The 23,486-nt window shown below is 31.8% G+C and overlaps 2 protein-coding genes across 3 annotated transcripts; one reads left to right on the forward strand and one right to left on the reverse strand.

Moving 5' to 3' along the window:
• The first annotated feature begins 14,144 nt into the window (after window positions 1-14,144).
• On the forward strand, window positions 14,145-17,912 carry LOC110643565 (ras-related protein RABH1e). The gene is made up of 6 exons (XM_021796013.2): window positions 14,145-14,423; window positions 14,684-14,754; window positions 15,915-16,003; window positions 16,492-16,603; window positions 16,932-17,022; window positions 17,399-17,912. The coding sequence occupies exons 1-6, from the start codon at window positions 14,307-14,309 to the stop codon at window positions 17,540-17,542; spliced, it is 624 nt and encodes a 207-aa protein (XP_021651705.2). The 5' UTR covers window positions 14,145-14,306; the 3' UTR covers window positions 17,543-17,912.
• A 68-nt stretch (window positions 17,913-17,980) lies between these two features.
• Window positions 17,981-23,238, reverse strand: LOC110643564 (uncharacterized). 2 transcript variants are annotated; one of them, XM_021796011.2, is made up of 8 exons: window positions 23,108-23,238; window positions 22,658-22,763; window positions 22,497-22,567; window positions 20,017-20,304; window positions 19,744-19,843; window positions 19,355-19,463; window positions 18,261-18,384; window positions 17,981-18,159 (listed from the first exon to the last, which is right to left on the reverse strand). In XM_021796011.2, exons 1-7 carry the CDS (start codon window positions 23,135-23,137, stop codon window positions 18,306-18,308), a joined length of 783 nt encoding a protein of 260 aa, XP_021651703.2. In that variant the 5' UTR covers window positions 23,138-23,238; the 3' UTR covers window positions 17,981-18,159; window positions 18,261-18,305. The 2 variants fall into 2 exon arrangements, with proteins under 2 accessions (XP_021651703.2, XP_021651702.2); XM_021796010.2 differs by lacking the exon at window positions 17,981-18,159 and having other exon boundaries at window positions 18,207-18,384.
• Between the last annotated feature and the right edge of the window lie 248 nt (window positions 23,239-23,486).

The raw sequence follows: 23,486 nt of genomic DNA on the forward strand, positions 1-23,486 counted from the left end.
AACTGTTTTCTCAAAATACAGAGGGAACTCTGTCAAAATTTTTATAAAATTTGCGGAAAAATAAAATGGGCCAAAATTTCCAACTAGCTTTTCACTTAAGTACATGTTTTAAATACTTATTAGAAATGCTCACCAGTTACCAAAAGTAAGAAATTGTTTTAAAATCCCTTGTAGGGTGCTTAATGAGTTATCGGTAGGTGAAGTTCGGTAGTTCATTAAGTATTCTACGGGATCATGTTATGCCTTACAGAGGGGTAAGGTGTGACATGTGGTGGCACATATGATGGAACCATCATAGGTGGCGGTATCAATGGCACTTCATGGTGCGCAAGGTTTGATTGATTGTGGGCTTGTTTTCAAGGCCCATGACTAATTCAAATGTTTAATTAGGAGTTTTAATCCTATAATTAAATTTTGATTCAAATCTGAATTTTTAAGTTTGTTTGAATGTGATTCAAATCTAAATTTTTAAATTTGTTTGAATTATATTCAAATCTGAATTTTTAAGTTGAATATGAGATATTCGATTTAATTTAAGTATGTATGTTTTATTTAATTGTTAAATAATGATATGCATGATGGATGATCATGGACAATAAATGACCAATGTGATTGGATTTATTTCTTTTATGTTTCTTTGGGTTGTAAATTAATTAATTTATTTTAATTTATTTTGGTGGCATGTATTATAAAGGTTGTAATATTTTTTGGGTTGTATTTTCATTTATTTGGTTCTTGTAAATTCGCATTGGTATGCCAAGGATTATTATGTAATTGGATTGCAAGAAGATCAAGGAGGTCAAGAGCATTGGTGAGACCAGTGAGAGGAATTCAAGATCAAGTGTTGATTATGTACTCCTTCAGCAACTCTTGTAATATGAATGAATGAAATGCACCTATGAATGCCTTGATTTTCTTGGTGGCTCAGAATTGAATCCTTTAGAAAGTCCATGATCATACCATATTTATTGTTTATCCATAAATGCATGAGATGTATGGGATTGTATGCAAGTATATGATATATGCATGCAAAATAGATAATGTGCAAAGTGAGACCATAATAGTAATTAGGTCGACCACAAAATCTTTCAAACAAATGATTAAGTTGGAAATGGTATAATTAAAGTAATTATAACATCGGCCCTCCATTGAGGCAATTATTCTAAGAAATTTTAAATACTTGCATATGGTGTAATTAATTTAAGAGATTTTCTTAAGAATAATTGTTAAGCATGAGATATTGTAAATATGTAAATGGTTTGGTGGCCAATAATAGATGTGCCTGAGGACATTAAAATTATTTGCATGTTTACTGGCTCAATGGGATCAACTTAACTAATGCAACATAAATCAATAATGGATCTGCCTGAGATTTTGAGCATTAGGGGTTAAGTAAAAGGATTAAACCTCACATGAGATGTGATGGGCAAGGAGTTGCTCACTTATAGTTTATTGTAATTCCAATAATAGAAGTGCCTGAGGATGATCAATAAGATTATAAGAATTCAATCACCCACTAGAAATCCATCCAACTAGGATTTCTATTTTTTACTTTGGAAGTGTAGGATTTGCTAAGTTAGTGGGAGGACCAATTTGATTAAAAGACCATAATCATTTTGATTGAATACATTATATATTTACTAATTAATCTGGTTATTTTCTGCAGTTAATTTTCTGATAATAATGAGCACACCACAACCACCACCATCCAATATCCTTGCGAGCATACTTGATCACAATAGGTTGACAGGACCTAATCTTTCTGATTAGCTAAGAAATTTGAAACTTGTCCTGAACCTTGAACATATAGGATATGTTCTAGACTCAAATGTTCCTGGTCCCTTACCTCCAGAGGCCACTCAAAAGGAACATGAAACTTTGGACAAGTGGAAGGAGCATGATATGAGAGCCAAGTGTTACATGCTTGCTTCTATAAGTAAAGAGTTACAGAAGCAGCATGAGAACATGCAGAGTGTGAGTGAAATCCTCCTTCACCTACAAGAGTTATATGGTGAACATAGCAGGAATGCCAGGTATGAGATATTTAGGCAGCTATTTCGCATGAGGATGTCTGAGGGACAGAATGTTGGGGATCATGTCCACAAGATGATTCAACTGATTGAGCAGCTGGAATATCTTGACTTTAACATGGATTTCCAACTGCAGACGGATTTGATCCTTCAGTCCCTTCCTGAGTCATTTGGGAATTTTGTGACAAATTTCCATATGACTAAGCAGAAATGCACCTTGGCTGATTTACTCAACATGCTAGTTATTGCCCAAAAGAATATGCCGAGTAATAAAGGAAAAGAGGAAGCTTTGATTGCATCTTCTTCTACTGGAAAGTCCAACAAGAAGAAGGGCAATAAGAAAAAGAAACCTCAAATTCCTGATCCTTCTAAGAAGATAGCTAAACAGAAAGGGAAGACTAAAGCTGATGGAGGCAAAGGAAAGTGTTTCCACTGCCAGCAGGATGGGCACTGGAAAAGGAACTGCCCAGGGTATCTTGCTTCACTGAAGGACAAGAAGGATACACCTTCGGAAGGTATATCCATATCTTGTTATTTAGATTCTAATGATACTCATAGTTCATCTACAGCTTGGGTTTTAGATACTGGTGCCAATTCTCACATTACTTATGATATGCAGGAACTAGCAAACAGTAGCAGCTTGTGTTCTCGAGATGTTAGACTCCAGATTGGTGATGGCTCAACTATTGAAGCTTTATCCATAAGATCTAAATCTTTTTACATGTCTGGATATGTTTTGTGTATGAATAATATCTTATATGTACCTGATGCTTTTAAGAACATCATTTCGATATCTAGTTTGACTAGAGATGGTTATGAATTTCAGTTCACAGATGATGTTTGCAATATTTATTTTGAAAATAAATATGTTGGCTCGGGTTATATGCATGATGATCTTTATTATTTGGATAATAATGATAAACACAAATTGAATGCAAGTGATCTAAATCAATGCAATGCCATGATGAAAATCAACTCAAGTTTAAAATATATTTGGCACTTAAGGTTAGGTCATGTTGCAGAAGATGGGATTGCAAAACTGGAGAAAATGGGGATTTTATTCTCATTGGGTTCTGAACCTACTCCAACTTGTGAATCCTGCCTTTAGGGTAAAATGACTAGATCATCCTTTGTTGGACAAGGACTAAGAGCTAAAAATATTTTAGAGTTAATACATAGTGATGTATGTGGCCCATTTAAGGAAATGGCTAGAGGCGGTTTTCATTGCTTTATTACTTTTACTAATGACAAATCAAGGTTTGGGTATTTGTATTTGATGAAATACAAACATGAATCCTTTGAAAAGTTCAAAGAATTTAAATCTGAAGTAGAAAATCAAACAGGAAAAAGTATTAAAGCTATTCGATCAGATCGTGGAGGTGAATACTTGAGTACTGAATTTGATGAATAGTTGAAAGAGCATGGCATTATTTCCCAGCTGACTCCTCCAGGAACACCACAGCTGAATGGTGTATCTGAAAGGAGAAATCGTACCCTATTGGATATGGTACATAGTATGATAAGCTATACTGATATGGCAATCTCTTTTTGGGGATTTGCATTAGAATCAGCTTTGCATATTTTGAATAGGATTCCATCAAAATCAGTATCTTCCACACCTTATGAGATATGGCATGGAAGAAAACCAAGTCTTAAGCATATTAAGATTTGGGTTGTCCAGTTTATATCAAAAAACTAAACACTGATAAATTGAAAATCAGATCAGAAAAGGGTCGATTTGTTGGATATCTAAAAGAGAGTTTTGGATATTATTTTTATTTGCCTACATCACAAAAGGTTGTGGTAAGTAGAGATGCCACATTTCTTGAACAACAATTTGTTCAAGAAGGAGGCAAAGGAAGGCAAATAGAGTTAGAATTGGAGAATTCTAGCCAACCAACAGATCAGATGGATATAGATCCATCTAGTCAACCTACACCTATTGATGAAATATCTATAATAATTCCTTGTAGATCAACCAGGATATCTCTTCCACTAGTGAGATATGATTTTCTTCATGAAGATGAACAAGAGTTGTTTACTCATGAAGAAGTAAATCATGGAGATGATCCACTTACCTATGAAGAAGCTATATCAGATATAGACTCTTCAAAATGGATTGATACTATGAAATCCGAGATTGATTCCATGTATAAGAATTAAGTTTGTGATCTTGTTGACCCACCTGAAGGTATTGTACCTATAGGGAACAAATGGGTTTTCAAGAAGAAAATTAGTTTTAATTGAAAGGTAGAGACCTACAAAGTAAGGCTAGTAGCGAAAGGGTTTCACCAAAGGCAAGGAATCAACTATGAGGAGACTTTCTCGCCTGTTACCATGCTTAAATCAATTAGGATTCTATTAGCAATAGTTGCATACTATGATTATGAGATTTGGCAGATGGATGTCAAAACAGCTTTTCTCAATGGATACATTGAAGAAAATATTTTCATGGAACAACCTAGGGGTTTTGAATCCCAAGATAGTTCCAAAGTATGCAAGCTAAAGCGATCCATTTATGGGTTGAAACAAGCTTCAGGGAGTTGGAACATCCATTTTGATGAAGCCATTAAGTCATTTGGTTTTATCAAAAATGAGGATGAACCATGTGTATATAAGAAGGTTAGTGATAGTACTGTCACTTTCCTTATCTTATATGTGGATGACATTTTGTTGATGGGTAATGACACAGGTATGTTGACAACTGTAAAGGTATGGTTTTTAAATACATTCTCCATGAAAGACTTAGGGTAGCAACCTATATTCTTAGGATTCGCATCTATAGAGATAGAGCGAAAAGAATAATTGGTTTATCCCAAAGTCTATACTTAGAAAAGGTGTTAAAGAGATTTAACATGCTTGATTCCAAGAGAGGATTGTTACCAATGAGATATGGTATCCACCTTTCTAAAGAGATGTCTCCAAAGACACCTGAAGAAATAGATAAAATAGTCAGGATTCCACATGCTTCGGCTATTGGAAGTTTGATGTAGATATCGCATATACTGTTAGTTTGACTAGCAGTTATCAATCCATTCTAGGTTTGGAACACTGGATAGCTGTCAAGAATATCCTCAAGTACTTGAGAAGAACTAAGGATTTATTATTGATATATGGAGGTGGTGACTTGCAATTGGATGTTACACTGATTCTGATTTCCAATCAAATATCGATGATAGAAAGTCTACCTCTGGATATGTGTTCATTTGTAATGGAGGTGCAGTCAGTTGGAAGAGTTTCAAACAGAGTACGACCACTGATTCTACTACAGAGGTTGAGTATATTACTGCATCAGATGCTATAAAGGAAGTTGTTTGGATAAAGAAGTTCATGATAGAACTTGTAGTAGTTTCTTCCATTGAGTCAGCAGTTCCACTCTACTGTGACAACAATGGAGCAGTCATACAGGCTATGGAACCCCAGTCTCACCAGAAGTCCAAATGCATAGAAAGGCGCTACCACATTATCAGAGAAATAGTTAGGTGAGGCAATGTAGCCATACAAAAAATAGTATCAGTTAAAAATCCAGCTGATCCATTCACTATGTCTATGTCACAAACTCAGTTAAAGTGACATCTTGAGAAGATGGGTCTAAGATATTGTAATGAATGGCTCTAGTGCTAGTGGGAGATTGTTAGTAGTATGCCCTAGAGCATATCATTTAGTATGTATCTTGTACATATTTTATTAATAAAATACATTTTCACTTTTCCGTTTACATATTATATTTATGTGTAATAGAAAATATCCATTGATATTTTGTTAGAAATTCTATTCTTAAGTTGTTAAGAATATAAGTGACAGTATTTCTAGTACAAAGTATCATAAATTGGTTCAACGAGGATACTTCATACAGGACATGACTTATCCAGAAAGATTGTATTCATGTTTGTTCCCAATGTATTTATATGAGATATAAATAAGATGGAATGGTGAGTTTTATGTCATATAACAAACATGATAGACACTCATGCATGATAAGTAGGTCGAACTAGTGACATTTATGACAAGCACGTGTAGTTTACTCTTGTCAATGCATTGTCATAAATCATATCAGTGCATATAATCTTTAGACCTGAGATAACACAGTTATCTTGTATATAGGTAGTTTGAGTTTGATACTGCTTTCATACTTGTACTGTGTATGGGTATATGGGCATGTGTTGGCTCATACTAGTTATATATGGAGGTAGGTGTTGATCAAGATAGAATCTGTTACCCTAAGTAAATAGGGATAAAATCCTATGTTTATTTAATTGTTCTTGATGTTTTAAGTTCTTGGCCAATACAGATAGATTTAATTAGAAAAGAGTTTCTAATGAGAAAATCTTTTTAATCAAGAACTGGAATTAAAAGAAAATATAATATTCATAGCAAATGGGGTTTGACATAAACCATGACTCCAGCTCGAATTGGGATTTTGTAATAGAGAGATTCTAGTGCATGGTAACATATGATAAAAGGTTCACTTAAGGTATTCCTTATTACTAATTGGGTGGCCATGGCATGCTATGCTAGGTGTTAACCATGGTCTATGGGGTGCCTAAAATGATTTAGAGAAATCATTTATGATAAGAAAGAGTTCTGATGATATTAAGAGTTAATATCATATATCATTACCAATTAGTGATGAGCCTAATAAGTCACACATATACACAAGTAATCACCAAGTTAAATGTAATTTAATTAATTAGTTAAAGAGTTTAATTGATTAATTAAATAGGTTTGATTTGCAATTAGATTGCAAAGTCCCTAGCATGGCTTGAAACCAAATCTAGGTTATTGGATGTATAATATGAGTTAAATTTATATTTAAAGTGTTTAAATATGAATTTAATTATAAGAAATTAATTAATAGAGATTAATTAATTAATTTATATTTGATATAAATTGATTAGAAGAAGAGAAATAATTATTTTGGGTTGAGAACTCAAAATTAAGACACAAGGGTAATTTGGTTATTTCATAGGGTGACATGTGGCACCATGAGATGGTGACACTTGGCACTACACATAAGCTTGCCATTTGTCTTTTAATCATGTAAGATGATTAAATTCAAGATTAAATCTAAGTTTGACACTTGGCATAGTGTGATTGGGTTAATTAAACTAAGAGCCAATTGACCCAATCAGAAGATGACATGTGGCAAGGGTTTTAAGTGATGACCTAGTTATGTAAGGGAAAGGATGAAAGAATAAAACAATCAATCTGATTTCTTTCATTGTGTGCCGCCACCCATTGAGCATCTCTCCTCTCTTCTTTTTCATCTCTCATCAATTCAAAGAGAATTGCCAACATTCTCTTGAATCAAAATTGCTAGAAATCGTTTCTAGTATCCTATATACATCTATAACATCTCTAAAGGCAAAACCTTAATTTCTAATTGATTGGAAAGGCTTAAGAAGCTGTTCAAGGGGCTACCATTGGTGATCTTAGTGTGGACAAGCTAGAGGGACATCATCTGAGGTCCTAAGTGCTTCACAAAGGTACCAAACACAACTACAGTGCATCAAAAGGTTAGTGCACATATTCTTAATTTAATCTAGGGTTGTAATAAATTAATCTGTTAATTCTAAAATCTTAAATGGCAAACATAGATCCAAATACATATTAAAAAAGTTTTAATATGCAATTGAATATTGAAATCAATAGGTAAAAATTGAATCTTGCATGATGCATGAGACTCTAGAAGAAAATTTTTAAATTCAATATTCTAATCTAATAATTTTTCATGCTTCCTCTCCTTCAAGTAGTATGCCCTAGAGCATATCATTTAGTATGTATCTTGTACATGTTTTATTAATAAAAAGGCATTTTCACTTTTCCATTTATATAATATATTTATGTGTAACAGAAAAGGTCCATTGATATTTTGTTAGAAATTCTATTCTTAAGTTGTTAAGAATATGAGTGATAGTATTTCTAGCACAAAGTATCATAAATTGGTTCACAATCGAGGATACTTCACAATAAGTACATGACTTATCTAGAAAGATTGTAATCATGTTTGTTCCCAAGTTATTTATATGAGATGTAAATAAGATGGAATTGTGAGTGTCATGCCATATAACAAACATGATAGGCACTTATGCATGATAAGTAGGCCGAACCAGTGACATTTATGATAAGCACATGGAGTTTACTCTTGTCAATGCATTATCATAAATCATATCAGTGCATATAATCTTTAGACCTGAGATAGCACAGTTATCTTGTATATAGGTAGTTTGAGTTTGATACTGCTTTCATACTTGTACAATGTATGGGTATATGGGCATGTGTTGGCTCCTACTTGTTATATATGGAGGTAGATATTGATCAAGATGGAATCTGTTACCCTAAGCAAATAGGAATAAAATCCTATGTTCATTTAATTGTTCTTGATGTTTTAAGTTCCTGGCCAGGACAGATAGATTTAATCAGAAAAGAGTTTCTGATGAGAAAAATTTTTTAATCAAGAATTAGAATTAAAAGAGAACATAATATTCATAGCAAATGGAGTTTGAATAAACCAAGACTCCGACTCGAATTGGGATTTTATAAAAGAGAGATTCTAGTGCATGGTAACATATGATAAAAGGTTCATTTAAGGTATTCCTTATTACTAATTGGATGGCCATGGCATGCTATGCTAGGTGTTAACCATGGTCTATGAGGTACCTAAAATGATTTAGAGAAATCATTTATGGTAAGAAAGAGTTCTGATGATATTACGAGTTAATATCATATATCATTGTCAATTAGTGATGAATCTAGTGAGTCATACACATACACAAGTAATCACCAAGTTAAATGTGATTTAATTAATTAGTTAAAGAGTTTAATTGATTAATTAAATAGGTTTAGTTTGCAATTAGATTGCAAAGTCCCTAGCATGGCTTGAAACCAAATCTAGGCTATTGGATGTATAGTATAAGTTAAATTTATATTTAAAGTGTTTAAATATGAATTTAATTATGAGAAATTAATTAATTTATATTTGATATAAATTGATTAGAAGAGGAGAAATAATTATTTTGGGTTAAGAACTCAAAATTACAACACAAGGGTAATTTGGTCATTTCATAGAGTGACACATGGCACCATTATGAAATGGTGACACATGGCACCATATAAGCTTGCCGTTTGTCTTTTAATCATGTAAGATGATCAAAGTCAAGATTAAATTTAGGTTTGACACTTGGCACAATGTGATCGGGTCAATTAAACTAAGAGGCAATCAGAAGATGACATGTGGCAAGGGTTTTAAGTGTTGACCTAGCTATATAAGGGAAAGGATGAAAGAACAAAACATGTAATCTGATTTTCTCAAAGAGGTGCCACCACCCTTGTTATCTTCTTCATCTCTTATTCTTCATCCCTCATAAATTCAAAGAGAATTGTCAATATTCTCTTGAATTAAAATTGCTAGAAATCGTTTCTAGTGTCCTATATACATCTATAACATCTCTAAAGGCAAAACCTTAATTTCTAATTAATTGGAAAGGCTTGAGAAGCTGTTCAAGGGGCTGCCATTGGTGATCTTGGTATGGACAAGCTAAAGGGACAACATCTGGGGTCCTAGGTGCTTCACAAAGGTACCAAACACAACTACAGTGCATCAAAAGGTTAGTGCACATGTTCTTGATTTAATCTAGGGTTCTAATGAATTAATATATTAATTCTAAAATCTTAAATGGTAAACATAGATTCAAATACATATTAAAAGAGTTTTAATATGCAATTGAAAATTGAAATCAATAGGTAAAAATTGAATCTTGCATGATGCATGAAACCCTAGAATAAAATTTTTGAATTCAATGTTCTAATCTAATAATTTTCATGCTTCCGCTCCTTCAATTTAGGTAAAAATTCAACTTTGGGGTTGAAATGATCAAAATACCCTTCATTATACTTATCAGGTTATTTTTATCTGTACCGATTAACTAATTTTTCTTGAATTTTTCTTTGACATTTTTAATGTCATTTAATCTTCATAAATCCTCTAATTTAATCCCAAAAATTATTTCCTAGGGTTCCTCGCAAGTCTAGGGTCGGCAACTAACTTCACAGTCGCTTCCCGGTATGGTCACCCATCGCCATGACTCTGGCTCGTTTAACTCAGCTGCAGTTCATTTCTTTTATTTTTTTCTTAATTTTTTTTAGTCTTTATTCAATCAATTTATGGCTCCTCACTCTAGTTTGAGTGTAGTTCCAGACATTCTAGCTGTCCGAACAGACATTAGTCATCGAAATAGTGGAATATACAGACTACCTAAAGTGAGGGCGTTACACCTGTTCATTTTATTTTTCTAGGATACAAGAGAATTCTTATTAAATTTTAACCTGCCTCTCTTCTTCGCAGGTCCTTTAGTAATATCTGTTATCTTTTGTATAACTTTATTAAATTCTAGAACTCCGCATGTGTTAGAAGTATTTTATTTGATTTGGGTCTGTAATATAATTCCATGTTGGATCTGTAAATCTATTAAATGCATGTATGATTGGATTGGATGGGATGAGGGAGCTGAGCTCCCATTTGATTTTATGATGTGATGAGTATGTGGATTGTGCTTACAGGTCGGGTGAGTAAAAAACTCCCTGCTGGATGGTCCATGTTATGGTCGGACTCTGTCCAGTTAATTTCTTAAAATTGGACTCAATATGAACCTTAGGATTAGGTTAAGGAATAATTAGGCTTACTATGGGCCTCGGAGACTTTAGACTAGCTCAGGTCGTAGTGCTGGTCCTGCCCATAGGTTGGGTCGTGACAACAATTATTTTCAAAATTTTGTAAGTCAAATCTTCTGCTCCTGCTTTAGTTATTATCTGCTTCTGCTTTAGTTATTATTCATATGATATTTATTATTGTTCACAAATGTATAAGTTTCCTTCCTAATATTAATTATGAATTGAGATCAATCGAATACCACAAAAGTTGATACCCAAAAGCATTAAATACAAATAATAAACAATTATATTAATAAAGAAAACTAATACAAAATCTTTGGAATTAAAATTAAATTCAAGATACATCAGGTACTCTAGATAGAAATTTAGTTCAACATTATCAAAAAATTCAATACCCAATTTGTTGGATTTACAATATAAAGAACTCATCCTAAGAATGAAAACTAAATATTGAAATCAAAATAAATGAGTGAATGAGGAAAAATTTTTACATTGTTGGAACTTCTTCCCCCTTGAACCCTTAATCTCAGTGTTATTAAATCCGGTCCGGAGGTTGACTCAGCGAAGAGATCAAATGAATAGATTAGTGGTTTAACTAATGGGTTAATGGTTCAACTAGAATATATATAAATTAATTAAATATAATATCTAAAAATAAATAAATAAATAAAATTAATTAAATTTTTTATTATTTAAAATAAAACTTTAGCATTTGTCAAGTTATATTTAATAAATTTTAGTAGTATTTTTAAATTTTATATAAAAATATTAAGTAATATAATGTGTAATTTTCTTTTTAATATTTATGAAATATTAAGTATATGTTAAAAAAATAAATATATAAAAATAAAAAAATAACTACCAACTTAACTCAATTAATTTTTATTTTACAGACTTTTTATGAGATTTTGACTTTAATTCTCTATAACAACACTAAAAAAAAATTTATAAAAAATTTTTTATTGAATAAGTGAACAGGCTGGGTCAATTGGGTTACATTGGTTCACTGGTTTAATCGTTGATTCAGTCGGGTTACACTAGGTTACTTTTTTGTCTGGTACAATTAAAAATCTGAACCAAATTGAGGGCTAGTTTACTAACTGGCCAGTTTGGTTCAGATTTAATAACTATGCTTTACGCTTACAGTAGACATGAGACTATTTTTAAAAGTTGGGTTGAACTGGTGAACTAATTGGACCCGGTTAATCCAGTCGGTTCAATTATTCAATAAAATCTTTTCTTTTCTTGTTTATAATGTGATTATTTTGTAATTACTTTATTATTATATAATTTTTGAATTATTTATTATATTAAAATATATTGTAATCAATAAAAATTAACTTTTTACTATAAATTTCAATTAAAATGAATATAAAATATATTTTATATTATAAATAAAAAAATATTTAAATATAAAGCATAAATTAATAGAGTATTTTATTAATCAAATAAAATTTTAGAGACAATATTATATTTTACTTTTTTTTTAAAATTCAGTTTAATCTTTTTTACTATAATTGAAAAAACTAATCAAGTTTCAACTATAAAACAATAAAAAAAAGTTTCGACTATAATTATGAAAGTTTTGAAAGTTTAAAATTTTTTTATTTAATAAATCTTTTAAATTAAAAATTAAAATTAAGTAATCAAATTAAACACCCAAAAATTGTTTGTCGTGTCTCTCAATTATGCGGTACAAATAGTTTTGTCAGTTTCAGTGGTCACAAAACCAGTTTATATGGATGAAGATATGAAACTTTGGTGAAATGTGATTCTATTAAGTCCATGCAAACTTGCTTTTACATAAAAAAATGGGAGTGGGATAAACTGAATAAATAAATAATCCTGCCCATTATGGTGCTTAGTGAGGTTGAGTCTTTAAGCTTCTCATATTGATTATATATATTCATAAATGTTATCAAAATTTCTTTTAATCAATAATTACCTAAAAATGAATATAGGAGATTTTATATTGTTGTGCGTACGCATATTTAAAAAAAAAAATCTTTGAGCTTTTCAAGGGAGAGGATAAAGAAAAATAATAGTTATAAAAATTGAGGCTTGAATTGTCAAAAGCGTGTATTCGATGGCCGCCGGCTTTCCGATATGATTACAAAATATTTTGTGATTGCCCATTCACAACATCTCTTCAATTTCTACGCACCGTCACGAAGTACAAATTAAATATGTAATGGGATTTACTTCCATTTTTATATTTTTTATTTAAATTTTTAAATAAAATAATATCTTAGATCCACATATTCTACGTGAAAATTTTAGTTACTTGAAAGTTTAATTTAATTATTTTTCATTTTTTATTTAAATTAATTTAAAAATTTAAATTTAAATTTAATTTAATTTAAAAAATAAAATTTATAAAATGAATATCTTGTTTTTTTAATTTAAATAAAAAATTAAAAAAATTTAATTTTTAATTTTAGAACTAAAATTCTCTAGTTAATGAGTTTAATTTTTTAATTAAGTTTAATTTAAATTAAAATTTATGAGTTAAATTGAATGAAAAATTAAAAATAATTAAATTAAACTTTTTTAATAAGGGCATGATATGATTAAGTTTTAAACTAAATAATATCTTAGATCCGCATATTATATATGAAAATTAAAAAAAAAAAAATTTGAAGTAACTATTTTTAATGAAAATAAAAGGTTTGTTTCATTGATTGTTCATTGTTACCTTAAGAAAACTAACTATACTAGAACATTTATATTTAAGTTCTTATAAGATTAAAATTTAATAGGCTAATGAGAGAATTTATTTTGTAAGACTTAAACAATGCTCTTATTAGATTTATTAGATTGAGAGTTAGAAATTATTATGATTTTTTTATAATAAAAAGAATTATAAAAAAAATATACAATTATTTTTTAATATAGTTTTAGTATATATGTATACAATATTAAAATATAAATAAAATTATTTTAATAAAAATAATTATTATTATTAAACAATTATTTCATATTCAAGTAATTGAAAAATTAAAATAAATAGAAATTAAAGAAATTTTAAAAATTAAAATAAATAGAAATTAAAGAAATTTTAAAAATTAAAAAAAAAACATATGCAAAAAAAAAAAAAACCATTGGATAGACTGATATTTTTATGATAAATGAATGTCTATTTATATTACTAATGAATCTATTTATTTTTTTATAAATTTATTTAATAAATTATTTAATATTATGTTTCTTAAAATATTATTTATAACTGTATATAGGGTTTTGCTTAACCTATAATGATTCGTTATTTTCTGAATTCATCTTCCATCTATATAATAAAATTTTCTCTAATTTTCTCTATTTTTTTTATTTGCTGTTATTTTTATAATAATATAATAATTAAAAAAATATATTTTTGTGAACATAATCCTAAAAAAAAAAAAAAAAAAAAGCAGAAAAAAAAACTGAAGCCATTTTGACTGAGCCGTGTCGTCGTGGTTGGCGGTTTCTGCTCGTCCGTATACGTTAAATGGAATGAACTCAAAAAGTTTCAAATCTGGGTGTTGAGTAAATTTTTTAGAGAGAAATTCTTTGAGATTCAGATCTGTAAACAAATACCCAACAAGCACAAACAATCACAGTAACAAAATGGCGACAGTGTCTCCACTCGCTAAATACAAGCTGGTGTTCTTAGGAGATCAATCTGTAGGCAAAACCAGCATCATCACTCGCTTCATGTACGATAAATTCGACACGACTTACCAGGTCATTTCTTCTTTTGGGTTGAAATCTTCTTGTTTGTTATTGGAGAATTGTCTTCTTATTTTAATTTTGATTTGATCAAATTGAGGAATTGAACCCCTTGTTTTAATCTTTAGATTTAGAAGGATCTTGAATGAACACAGTTTACTGGATCTTAGGATACTCGACTCGAAATCCTTAAGCCCAGTAAAGTTCTATTGTTTAGATCTACTTGAGGAAGTTTCTTTTTTTTTTTTCTTTCTTTAATTTATTGTGAATCGCAGGCTACCATTGGGATTGATTTTTTGTCCAAAACAATGTACCTTGCAGATCGGACGGTTCGTTTACAGCTTTGGTATGAGATTTCTTTTTTTTTAAATTATCTTTTGGAGAATTTCTTGTAGACTTTTGCTTGTATCTTTCTCATGGCAATTTTTTTGATTTTATTATGATGGCTATTCTTATTGGTTGCTTTGCAATCTCTAGGATTGTCTATGGAACAAAGGTCAATTTGCCCCTGAAATTGGAAAACTAAATTTTTGCAAAGTATATCAATTTATTATTACCCTTTTTTAGTCCTTGAAATTTTGCAAAAGTAATAAGCAGTTCTTTTTTGTTTTGCAAGATTTTTTTTTTAAAATATTTATTCTTTTTCTTGTCAAAACAGAAAGCTTTTTCCTTGAAAATGGATCGGTTATTAGTTTGGCCAAGAATCGCTTTCTATTGAATAATTGTCCTAGGCATTCCAAATATGGAAAAAATGTGGAATTAATGTTATTATTCTGGAAAAAATATTTCAATATGACAAGTTATTAATTGATAATGTTGTTCTCCTCTTCTACAAGACAACAATGGAGAACTCCGGGTGAGTTAGAACAATGGAGAACACTGGGTGGGTTAACCATCACTTAAGTTAGTCATGAAAATTGAGCTGTGAATGAATAGGATTCAATTTGAGATTCACGTACTTATTTGATGGTCTTTATATAGGCTTTAGTATAAATTCCCTTTTCTCAGAGTCCTATGAGTGTTAGGATTGGGACTGTAATTGTGGCGATTATCTTGGAATCCTTATCTTTTTAGATGATCCGAATATCAAGGGATATACTTGGGCAAGTGCTCTTAATCAAATGTGGAAGCGAATGTCCAAACTACTTATAGTAGCTTACACCTAGATTGGGCATCATTATTCGTTATTGGGTGATCCGTTACTTGCAGCCTTGCCGGTATTGTTTTTAGTGGTTGTAGTATCAATATTGTTACCTGTAGGGTGTTTTGTTTTTATTGTAGTCCTTTTCCAAGATGAAGCCATGCTTGAGTTGTGTCAAGGATATTATGTTGGTCTGTACTCAAGTCTCAAGAACTAACGTGCTTTAGGGCAATGAACATCTGTTTATGCTTTCTCATGAAGTCTCATTAGTGATTGTTACATTACATTGGTTATAATGATGTATGGTCTCTTCCATTTTGTTCCTGCAGTTCTGGTGTTTGAAATTTCTTATTCTATTTGTGCAGGGATACTGCTGGGCAAGAAAGATTTAGGAGTCTCATACCAAGCTATATCAGGGATTCTTCCGTTGCTGTAATTGTCTATGACGTGGCTAGTAAGTTGTCTTAGCCCAATACATGTTTCTTTGAGAGCTTCTTTTAGTCACTTTGATCTTGAAATATAGAGGATAGAAGAATGGTTTTACATACAGGTGTTTTAACATCTATCAGAACAACATGGCTAGTGATTTGTCTTAGCCCTAAAAGAAAATAATTAAGAAAAAGGAAGGAAACAAGGTCTTTATTAAGAAAATAATTAAACAAGGTCTGTCAAATGTTTGTTCTGACAAGATAAAATTATAACTGATGCTAAATAAAAGAAAAATAAAAAAGTAATTAAAAAAATGATTGACAAGCATGCTCAAGGTCTTTTCTTCATGTATCTTTATATGTTTAGAAAGGCATTTTATATACATAAGGCACAAGCATTTTTGTTTTGATTTATTTTACTTTTGTGGCAGTGGTCATAATTTGTCGGAAAGGCTGAATTTTAGTATGTATGTAACCTTGATAAATTTCTTACTGAATTTTATAACCCATGCAGATAGGCAATCATTTTTGAACACTTCTAAGTGGATTGAGGAGGTACGAACAGAACGAGGCAGTGATGTCATTATTGTCCTTGTTGGGAACAAAACTGATCTTGTTGAGAAAAGGTAAGAAATTAACTGATGAAAATAAGATGATGAATCATGCTTTCTGAAGAGTCCCATTTGTGTATGATAAAGAAAACTAAGTAATAACAATTCTACTTTCCTCTGCTTCTTGGGTTTACTTCTGTTCTATATTTATAAACTCTGATCTAAGGAGAGATGGATGACTAGGAATTCTTCAAATATTAGGACACTAATTTGCTTTCCAATATTGTTGTTTTTCTTTCTCCAATCTTCATGTGCTTTCTTTTCAAGCGTAAGTGGTTCATCTATTAATAAATTCTGGCTGTAGTTTGAAATCATCGACTATGTTTGTTTATTGATTTAACAGGCAAGTTTCCATAGAGGAAGGAGATAACAAGGCAAAAGAGTTTGGAGTAATGTTTATAGAAACCAGCGCAAAAGCAGGGTTCAATATTAAGGTAAAATGTATTTTCCAAGCTAATAATGTGATTAAGTTGCTCTGATCTTTTAGAGGAATTTATATCGTAGGCAATAATAGTTAATACGATATCCGTTCACCTGATGATGTAGCTATGGCGTTTTCGCTTGTCTTTGTTTCTGTTGTTCACTTTGTATGGCTTTGAGCTTGATTTGAGAATATGAATTGCAGCCTTTATTCCAAGCTAATAATGTGATTAAGTTGCTCTGATCTTTTAGAGGAATTTATATCGTAGGCAATAATAGTTAATACGATATCCGTTCACCTGATGATGTAGCTATGGCGTTTTCGCTTGTCTTTGTTTCTGTTGTTCACTTTGTATGGCTTTGAGCTTGATTTGAGAATATGAATTGCAGCCTTTATTCCGGAAAATTGCTTCTGCCTTACCGGGGATGGAAACGCTTTCTTCAACGAAACAAGAAGACATGGTTGATGTGAACCTCAAGCCTACTGTCAATTCATCCCAGAATGAGCAGCAAGGAGGCGGTTGCGCATGTTAGAGATTTTGTATTTAAAAAAAAAAATGAAGACAGGAATTGAAGCACTTTCAATACTCAATTATACCCCCAACTGAAATCAGAATACAAGAGGAATGGTGATTTTGACATGAACTACTCTGACAGCAAGAAGATAATTGCAACAGATTGGTGCCATTTGTTCAATATGCCATCCAGGTTTCAATTTTCTTGGGGCAGAAATCCACAAGGTGGTAAAATCGACACTTGATTTGTTTCATCATATTTGTTAATTATTAATTTTTATTTTGTGATTTCTTTTCACTGAAACTTCTTTCTTCTTTGAGTGATTCTTGAACAGTATTCTATTTTAGTTTTTTTTTTTTAATTGACATAGAAGGAAATTCTTAGCTTATCCATGCTTGCCCTTCTTGAATGTGATTGAAAAATGTCACCGTCAAATTCATTACTGAAGCTTTAAGATTTAAGAAATAATTTAACTACGAAATTTTATGTACTATTTTTTTATGAAAAATTAAAATTTCAATAGGTCCTATAAGAAAGAAACTTACGCCAGAATAGTTCGTCATTTAGCTACTCTCCGCTTCCCCCAGGCGTAAATGTTGATGGTGCAAAGATCCATTTTGTTATGAAGAAAAGCACTATATATTAATCAAAGGCCATTATGAGATAATTAAAAAAAATAAAATAAGAAGAAAAGCACGCATCAGCTAAAATTGGGATCTAATTATGTCTTACGTACAGAGTGGGAAAATTAAACTTCAACAGCAGTTTTCAGGGACAACTGTTAAGCATTAACAAAACCATCAGCAGTCTGCCTAACTCTTAGAGTCAGATATATTAATATCAATGTGCCCAAACTTGACCTGGATCAAGAAAGTAAAGATGGTAAGTTGATGACTGAAACAGAAAGAAAAACTTAGGTTTTGTATTACAATTGCCTACTATTACTGCTCCCAGGTTTTAACGCCAGGTAGTTTCCATCCTACTTTGATTCAAGCACCCGAGGGAGAGAGAGAGAGAGAGAGAATATATACTAAGATTCAGTCACATGAGCCTGCGAGCCGGCTCAGATGAGGCAGGCCTTTGCTTAAAAATAGCAAAACTTGCTTCAGTCATAGAATGTGCAATAGCCTACGGACTTGGTTTGGGACATAGCCCATTCAAGTTATAGAAGTGCTGGTGATGCCAGAGTATGATATACATAATGTATAAACTCAGGCTCAGGCAGACTGAAGAATTCATATCTGTCATTATAGTAATTATAGAATGAAAATGAACCAGGGTGCTTTAATCACATGTGAAGCATAAAATGGACTAGACAGAATGAAAATGAACTAATGCAAACAAGCCTCATCTGAACTTCATTAGCAGGCAATTAACACTGCAATTAATCTTCACATTCTTTTCTTTTCTTAGTGATTCCTAACAATATCGATCATTTTTCCTCTGGTATTTTATAGGAAAAAATGATACGTATACAGAACATTCGAAAAGTGATGTAGTCCTACTCGTACAAATATCTCTCTGAATGGCTCATTAAAAATTTCAACTATATGTTTGACTTTCATAAACATATCTTCCACCAAAATCCATCTTAATCAATAGAGACAACACGATACCAAATTGCAGAACATGCACATTCAGCCAATTATCAAAACAAAAACATTATCATTGCTAACCCTACAGCATTATCACTATTAATGCACGGTTGCATCTTAACATAGTAGGCATAGAAAAGCCAAGTCAAATTAATGATTTATTGAACTGGAGCCAAAATAGGCAGAATAAAAAATTAAGGCATTTAGCTCTCTAATATGCTTGTGAAGAACTTACAAGATTGAGAAGAGAAGAACAATTTGTCTTGAATCAAATGACGCTGCACGCTTATACTTTCTCCATCTGTTATTTGGTGTATCATAAACTCTCTCATTGAATGATTTATCTGTTAAATAAAAGCACCAGAAAGCTTTTATTTTACTAGTTGTATATATAATCTACCTGTACCATACTAAGCTTCAAAAGAAAGTATAAGTCGATGCCTCTGATACAGATAATAAGTTAATGCCAGGAGTATGAGAAATTTTGAGGAACAATGCAGAAAATGTAACATGAATCTCTTTGTGACATATTCCTTCAATTTGCTAAAAGAATTTTCTGTCAAATTATTACAACATATTCAGATTTGCCACACAGCAGTATCCGAATAGAATATGCTTATATACCTTTAGAAATCAACTTCAATAAAGCTGAGCTGCTGTGGTTTGTAAATAATTGCATGAGTCTTCCACATGTTTTTAAGCTTGCTTGTCTCTGCAGTATCCCCTACAAAAGATGCAATCCATTATAAATGCTAGCACCAACTACAGACAAGAGCACTATTATAAAACAAACTATTTCACGACAACATTTTTGGTCTTTCTTTGCTTAAATTTGATGTATTGAATATGAAGAACTTTTCAAGGCTGTAAATTACACATTAAGGAAGATGCACTTACAGTTAGCAGACCTTCACTTTTTATACTTCCAAAAGCTTCATCATTGGATTTAGTTTTTTCAAAATTTTCCATCTCAACATCTATATCCACAATGCATGGTGAATAAGCATCGGCATTTTCCATCTGGAAACCAATGAAGTTCTGGCAATTCAGTTGAGGATCTAAACACATCTGCTTTTTTGGTGAATCAGGAAGTTCCACAAAGCTTAAAAATGCAAGCTGTGATGTACATTTTGGATTGGTTTTGTCTTCCTCAGACAACATTGAACTACTGTAGACATCTTGGCCCTGCAAAAATGGAGAAGGCAAAAAACCAAAGACATATAAGCATACAATCTCCATTAACTGCTAAATGCCCATTCTATCTTTGTCCAGAGCAAATAAGAAATAACAGAAAGATAGAGCTAAGTTGAAAAGTGAGGATCAGAATCAAAGAAATCTTGTCTATATAGTATTTAAACTAGGAATGACAAAAACAAGTCACCATAAGTTAAAGGTTGGACTAATCATGAAAGACTAATCCCATATTGGTTTTGATGCAGTCTTATATATAGCAGAGGCATCTCTATCTACTAATTTAAATCTCTGGATTGATATTCCAACATTTTATCAGAGCTGGTTGTTAACTTGATATTGTTTATTTTGTTGTTGCTGTTTGCCAATGTGTAAACTTGTTGCTATTTTATGGTTGTGAAGTATACTGTGTAAAGCGTGGTTTTATTAAACATAGGCACAGGAGTGGCATTGAGTGGTACCATATTGTTCAAATAAATCTCATTACCTCCTTACATACTATTATGGACATCTCCACTCCACCTACTAGCTTAAAATTTTTGGTTGGATCACCCATCAATCATAAAACATAGTAACTGATAAGATAGAAGATGGGCAAAAAGAAAAAATGGTTCATGTTTACCATACATTATAAATTGCAGAAGTGGCAAAATAAGTTTGATAGCGAGATAATGCATTGCCATGACCCAAAAAAAATGAATTGTTCAAAATAACAACCATTTTAAGCAATTCTAGAAGAGAGAGAGGACAACAACAACAACTAAGCCAGGTCAGCTTTATGGATCCTTTTCTGCAATTCTGCTAGATGAGGAAGTGGAGAAAAAAGATGTTAGCCTGGACTTTTCTTGTGCTCTTTTGTGTGTGTTTTCGTGTGCACTTGTGTTTTTGAGAGAGAGAGAGAGAGAGAGAGAGAGAGAGAGAGAGAGAGAGAGAGAAAGCAACTTAAGGAATGATTTAGCTGAAGTATGGAACTCCCCACAACCCCTAATATAACCAGCATTTAAACAATGGTTTCCTGAAATAAGAATATTAAAGCATTTCATATATGACAGTAGCAACAAAATCAAAACAGAATTAACACAGTCAAGTGAGAGAATTACAGACCATATATAAGGTAAAGAAAATGTCAAATATAGTATATTATCCTGCATCTGTAAGTGTAAGTTGAAACCTAATAATGATTTAACACCCAAAGACAAGGAGCAAAATATTATAAATTAAACAAGATTATATGAATTTATCCCAAAAAAACAAATGCACAAACATGAAGAAAATGATTTGCATGACCCTTTCCTAGCCACTTGCACTTGGAAACAGGGATTTCGAAAGACATTAATGGAATGATTACTTCACCATCTATAACAGCGAATAACCATTAATGTACAGGTTGAGAATGTTCATGCAATGTGGCACTTCTTGGCCGTATTATGGGACCACCAAATGGTATCTTGCAAAAACATACGAAATAGTTAGTAGGAAGGTTTCATCCACCAGTATATGTTGCTGAATACACTTTATAATGACTCGATAAATGATGATGAAACTATATGGAGAGCTTCTGACTGATCAGATTAACTCCATTTATGGCATTATGGCTCTGACAGTAGCAGACAAAGTCAGTAGCGAAAACATGATAGAGAAACTGATGTGCTTGCATTAATTTCAAAGATGGGAATCTGTTTTTATTGACTTTTTTGGAAGAATTAATAGCCAATAATGATTCGCAGGAAGTATAAAAATATAATTCATGATGCTCCTTAGGAAATTAACAGAAACGAATAGAGGCTTTTGCAGGTTTATGTTATTTCCTTAGGAAAATTAGAATTGTGGGACCATTTAGGTTTGATTCATAAAATTTCTGTTCAGCTGCCCAAAGGAAATTAAAAAAATTAGCAAGTTAATTATAATTTTTGGTACATCCCAGAAGAAAATAAAAATAAAAAAATGCCTAATGCATTAAAAAAATAACTGCTGAAGCATCAGCAAGAAAAAGAGTTGAGATAGCAGGGGGAAAGGGAACTCCAAAGCTTTAGCCTGCCTTGTTGCTTGGCTAATAGATTCCATAAGAACCAATTAACCAGTTAAATGAAACACCAAACTCCATTCAAATGAAGAAAATACAGTAACTTTTTTCCTCCCTGGCAAAAGCAATTAGTAAATAAAAAACCTGCAACAACGGAACTTACATGTGGAGTCTGAAAGGCGCATTCTTCTTCCATTGGAAACGAAGCTTCCTCAAAAAGTAAAGGCAAAATATCTAACATTCCAAAACAGGAACTTTCATTAGCCATGGATAGTTGGTTCAAAAGAATTGAAACTCTGTAACTGACCCAACAACTATCAATACCTAGAGTACGCTGCTGGTTGACCTCATCGAAACTTGGCTTTACTAACTGGAAGCATGAACCAGCAACAGGAAGATCGCAACTTCCATCCACAATCAATGGGGTTTCCTGGATTGAAAATCAAATCCACCCCAATATTACTATCAAATAAATGGCCCTATCTAGCAACATAATTAGTAGATTAACAATTTTTGAGAGTATATTCATAGCAAATCCGCCAGAAGAGAACAAACAATGCATAGAGTCTGCTAGCTTCCAGAGAAAAAAAAAATAACAGAGAAAAAATAACTCAACAGTTCAAAATATAGCATAATTACAAAAAATAGTTGCATTTTGAGAAGACATTAGCATAATTAGAAAGCAGAAGTTGAAAAAATGAGTATTATAGCTAATTATAAGAGATCAAAAAGAAGAAAGAGAGAGAGAGAGCATTCAAAGAAAAGAGATCTAACCACATGAGAGGAAATAGCATTAGTAGCCATTGGAGAGACAGAGGTCAAGTGTGGTAGCAGAGAAGACGGCTGCTCACATACTAGAGATAATGCATGTGTGAGAGTGTGCTTGTTATATATATATCCAGAAACAGATACGCTCTAAAGAGGGAGAGATGGTGATGTAAAGGAAGTTTACATCGTAGAGGAGCGTGGATGTGGCGGATTCGTCAGAAAAGCTCCTGATCACGACGTTACCGATAACGACAATGTTTTTTTTTTTTTTTTTTTTTCGTTTCATGACTAAAATGCCACTCTCATTTTTTTTTCAATATTTTTAAATTAAATCCCGACGAGGAAATGAATTTAGATCTAACGGGCAAAATTCCTCGCGGGCAAT

Source organism: Hevea brasiliensis, chromosome 10, assembly GCF_030052815.1.
Source record: "Hevea brasiliensis isolate MT/VB/25A 57/8 chromosome 10, ASM3005281v1, whole genome shotgun sequence".
In the NCBI taxonomy this organism is placed as follows: Eukaryota; Viridiplantae; Streptophyta; class Magnoliopsida; order Malpighiales; family Euphorbiaceae; genus Hevea; species Hevea brasiliensis.

What these genes read in the sequence shown, in the direction of transcription:
- LOC110643565 (XM_021796013.2), top strand. Translation starts at nt 14,307, where the DNA reads ATGGCGACAGTGTCTCCACTCGCTAAATACAAGCTGGTGTTCTTAGGA. An exon ending in ACGGTTCGTTTACAGCTTTG is followed by an intron (nt 14,755 to 15,914) that starts GTATGAGATTTC and finishes CTATTTGTGCAG; the next exon opens with GGATACTGCTGGGCAAGAAA. An exon ending in ACTGATCTTGTTGAGAAAAG is followed by an intron (nt 16,604 to 16,931) that starts GTAAGAAATTAA and finishes TTGATTTAACAG; the next exon opens with GCAAGTTTCCATAGAGGAAG.
- LOC110643564 (XM_021796011.2), bottom strand. Translation starts at nt 23,137, where the DNA reads ATGGCTACTAATGCTATTTCCTCTCATGTG. An exon ending in CAACCAGCAGCGTACTCTAG is followed by an intron (nt 22,568 to 22,657) that starts GTATTGATAGTT and finishes TTGGAATGTTAG; the next exon opens with ATATTTTGCCTTTACTTTTT. An exon ending in AAAGTGAAGGTCTGCTAACT is followed by an intron (nt 19,844 to 20,016) that starts GTAAGTGCATCT and finishes CATCTTTTGTAG; the next exon opens with GGGATACTGCAGAGACAAGC.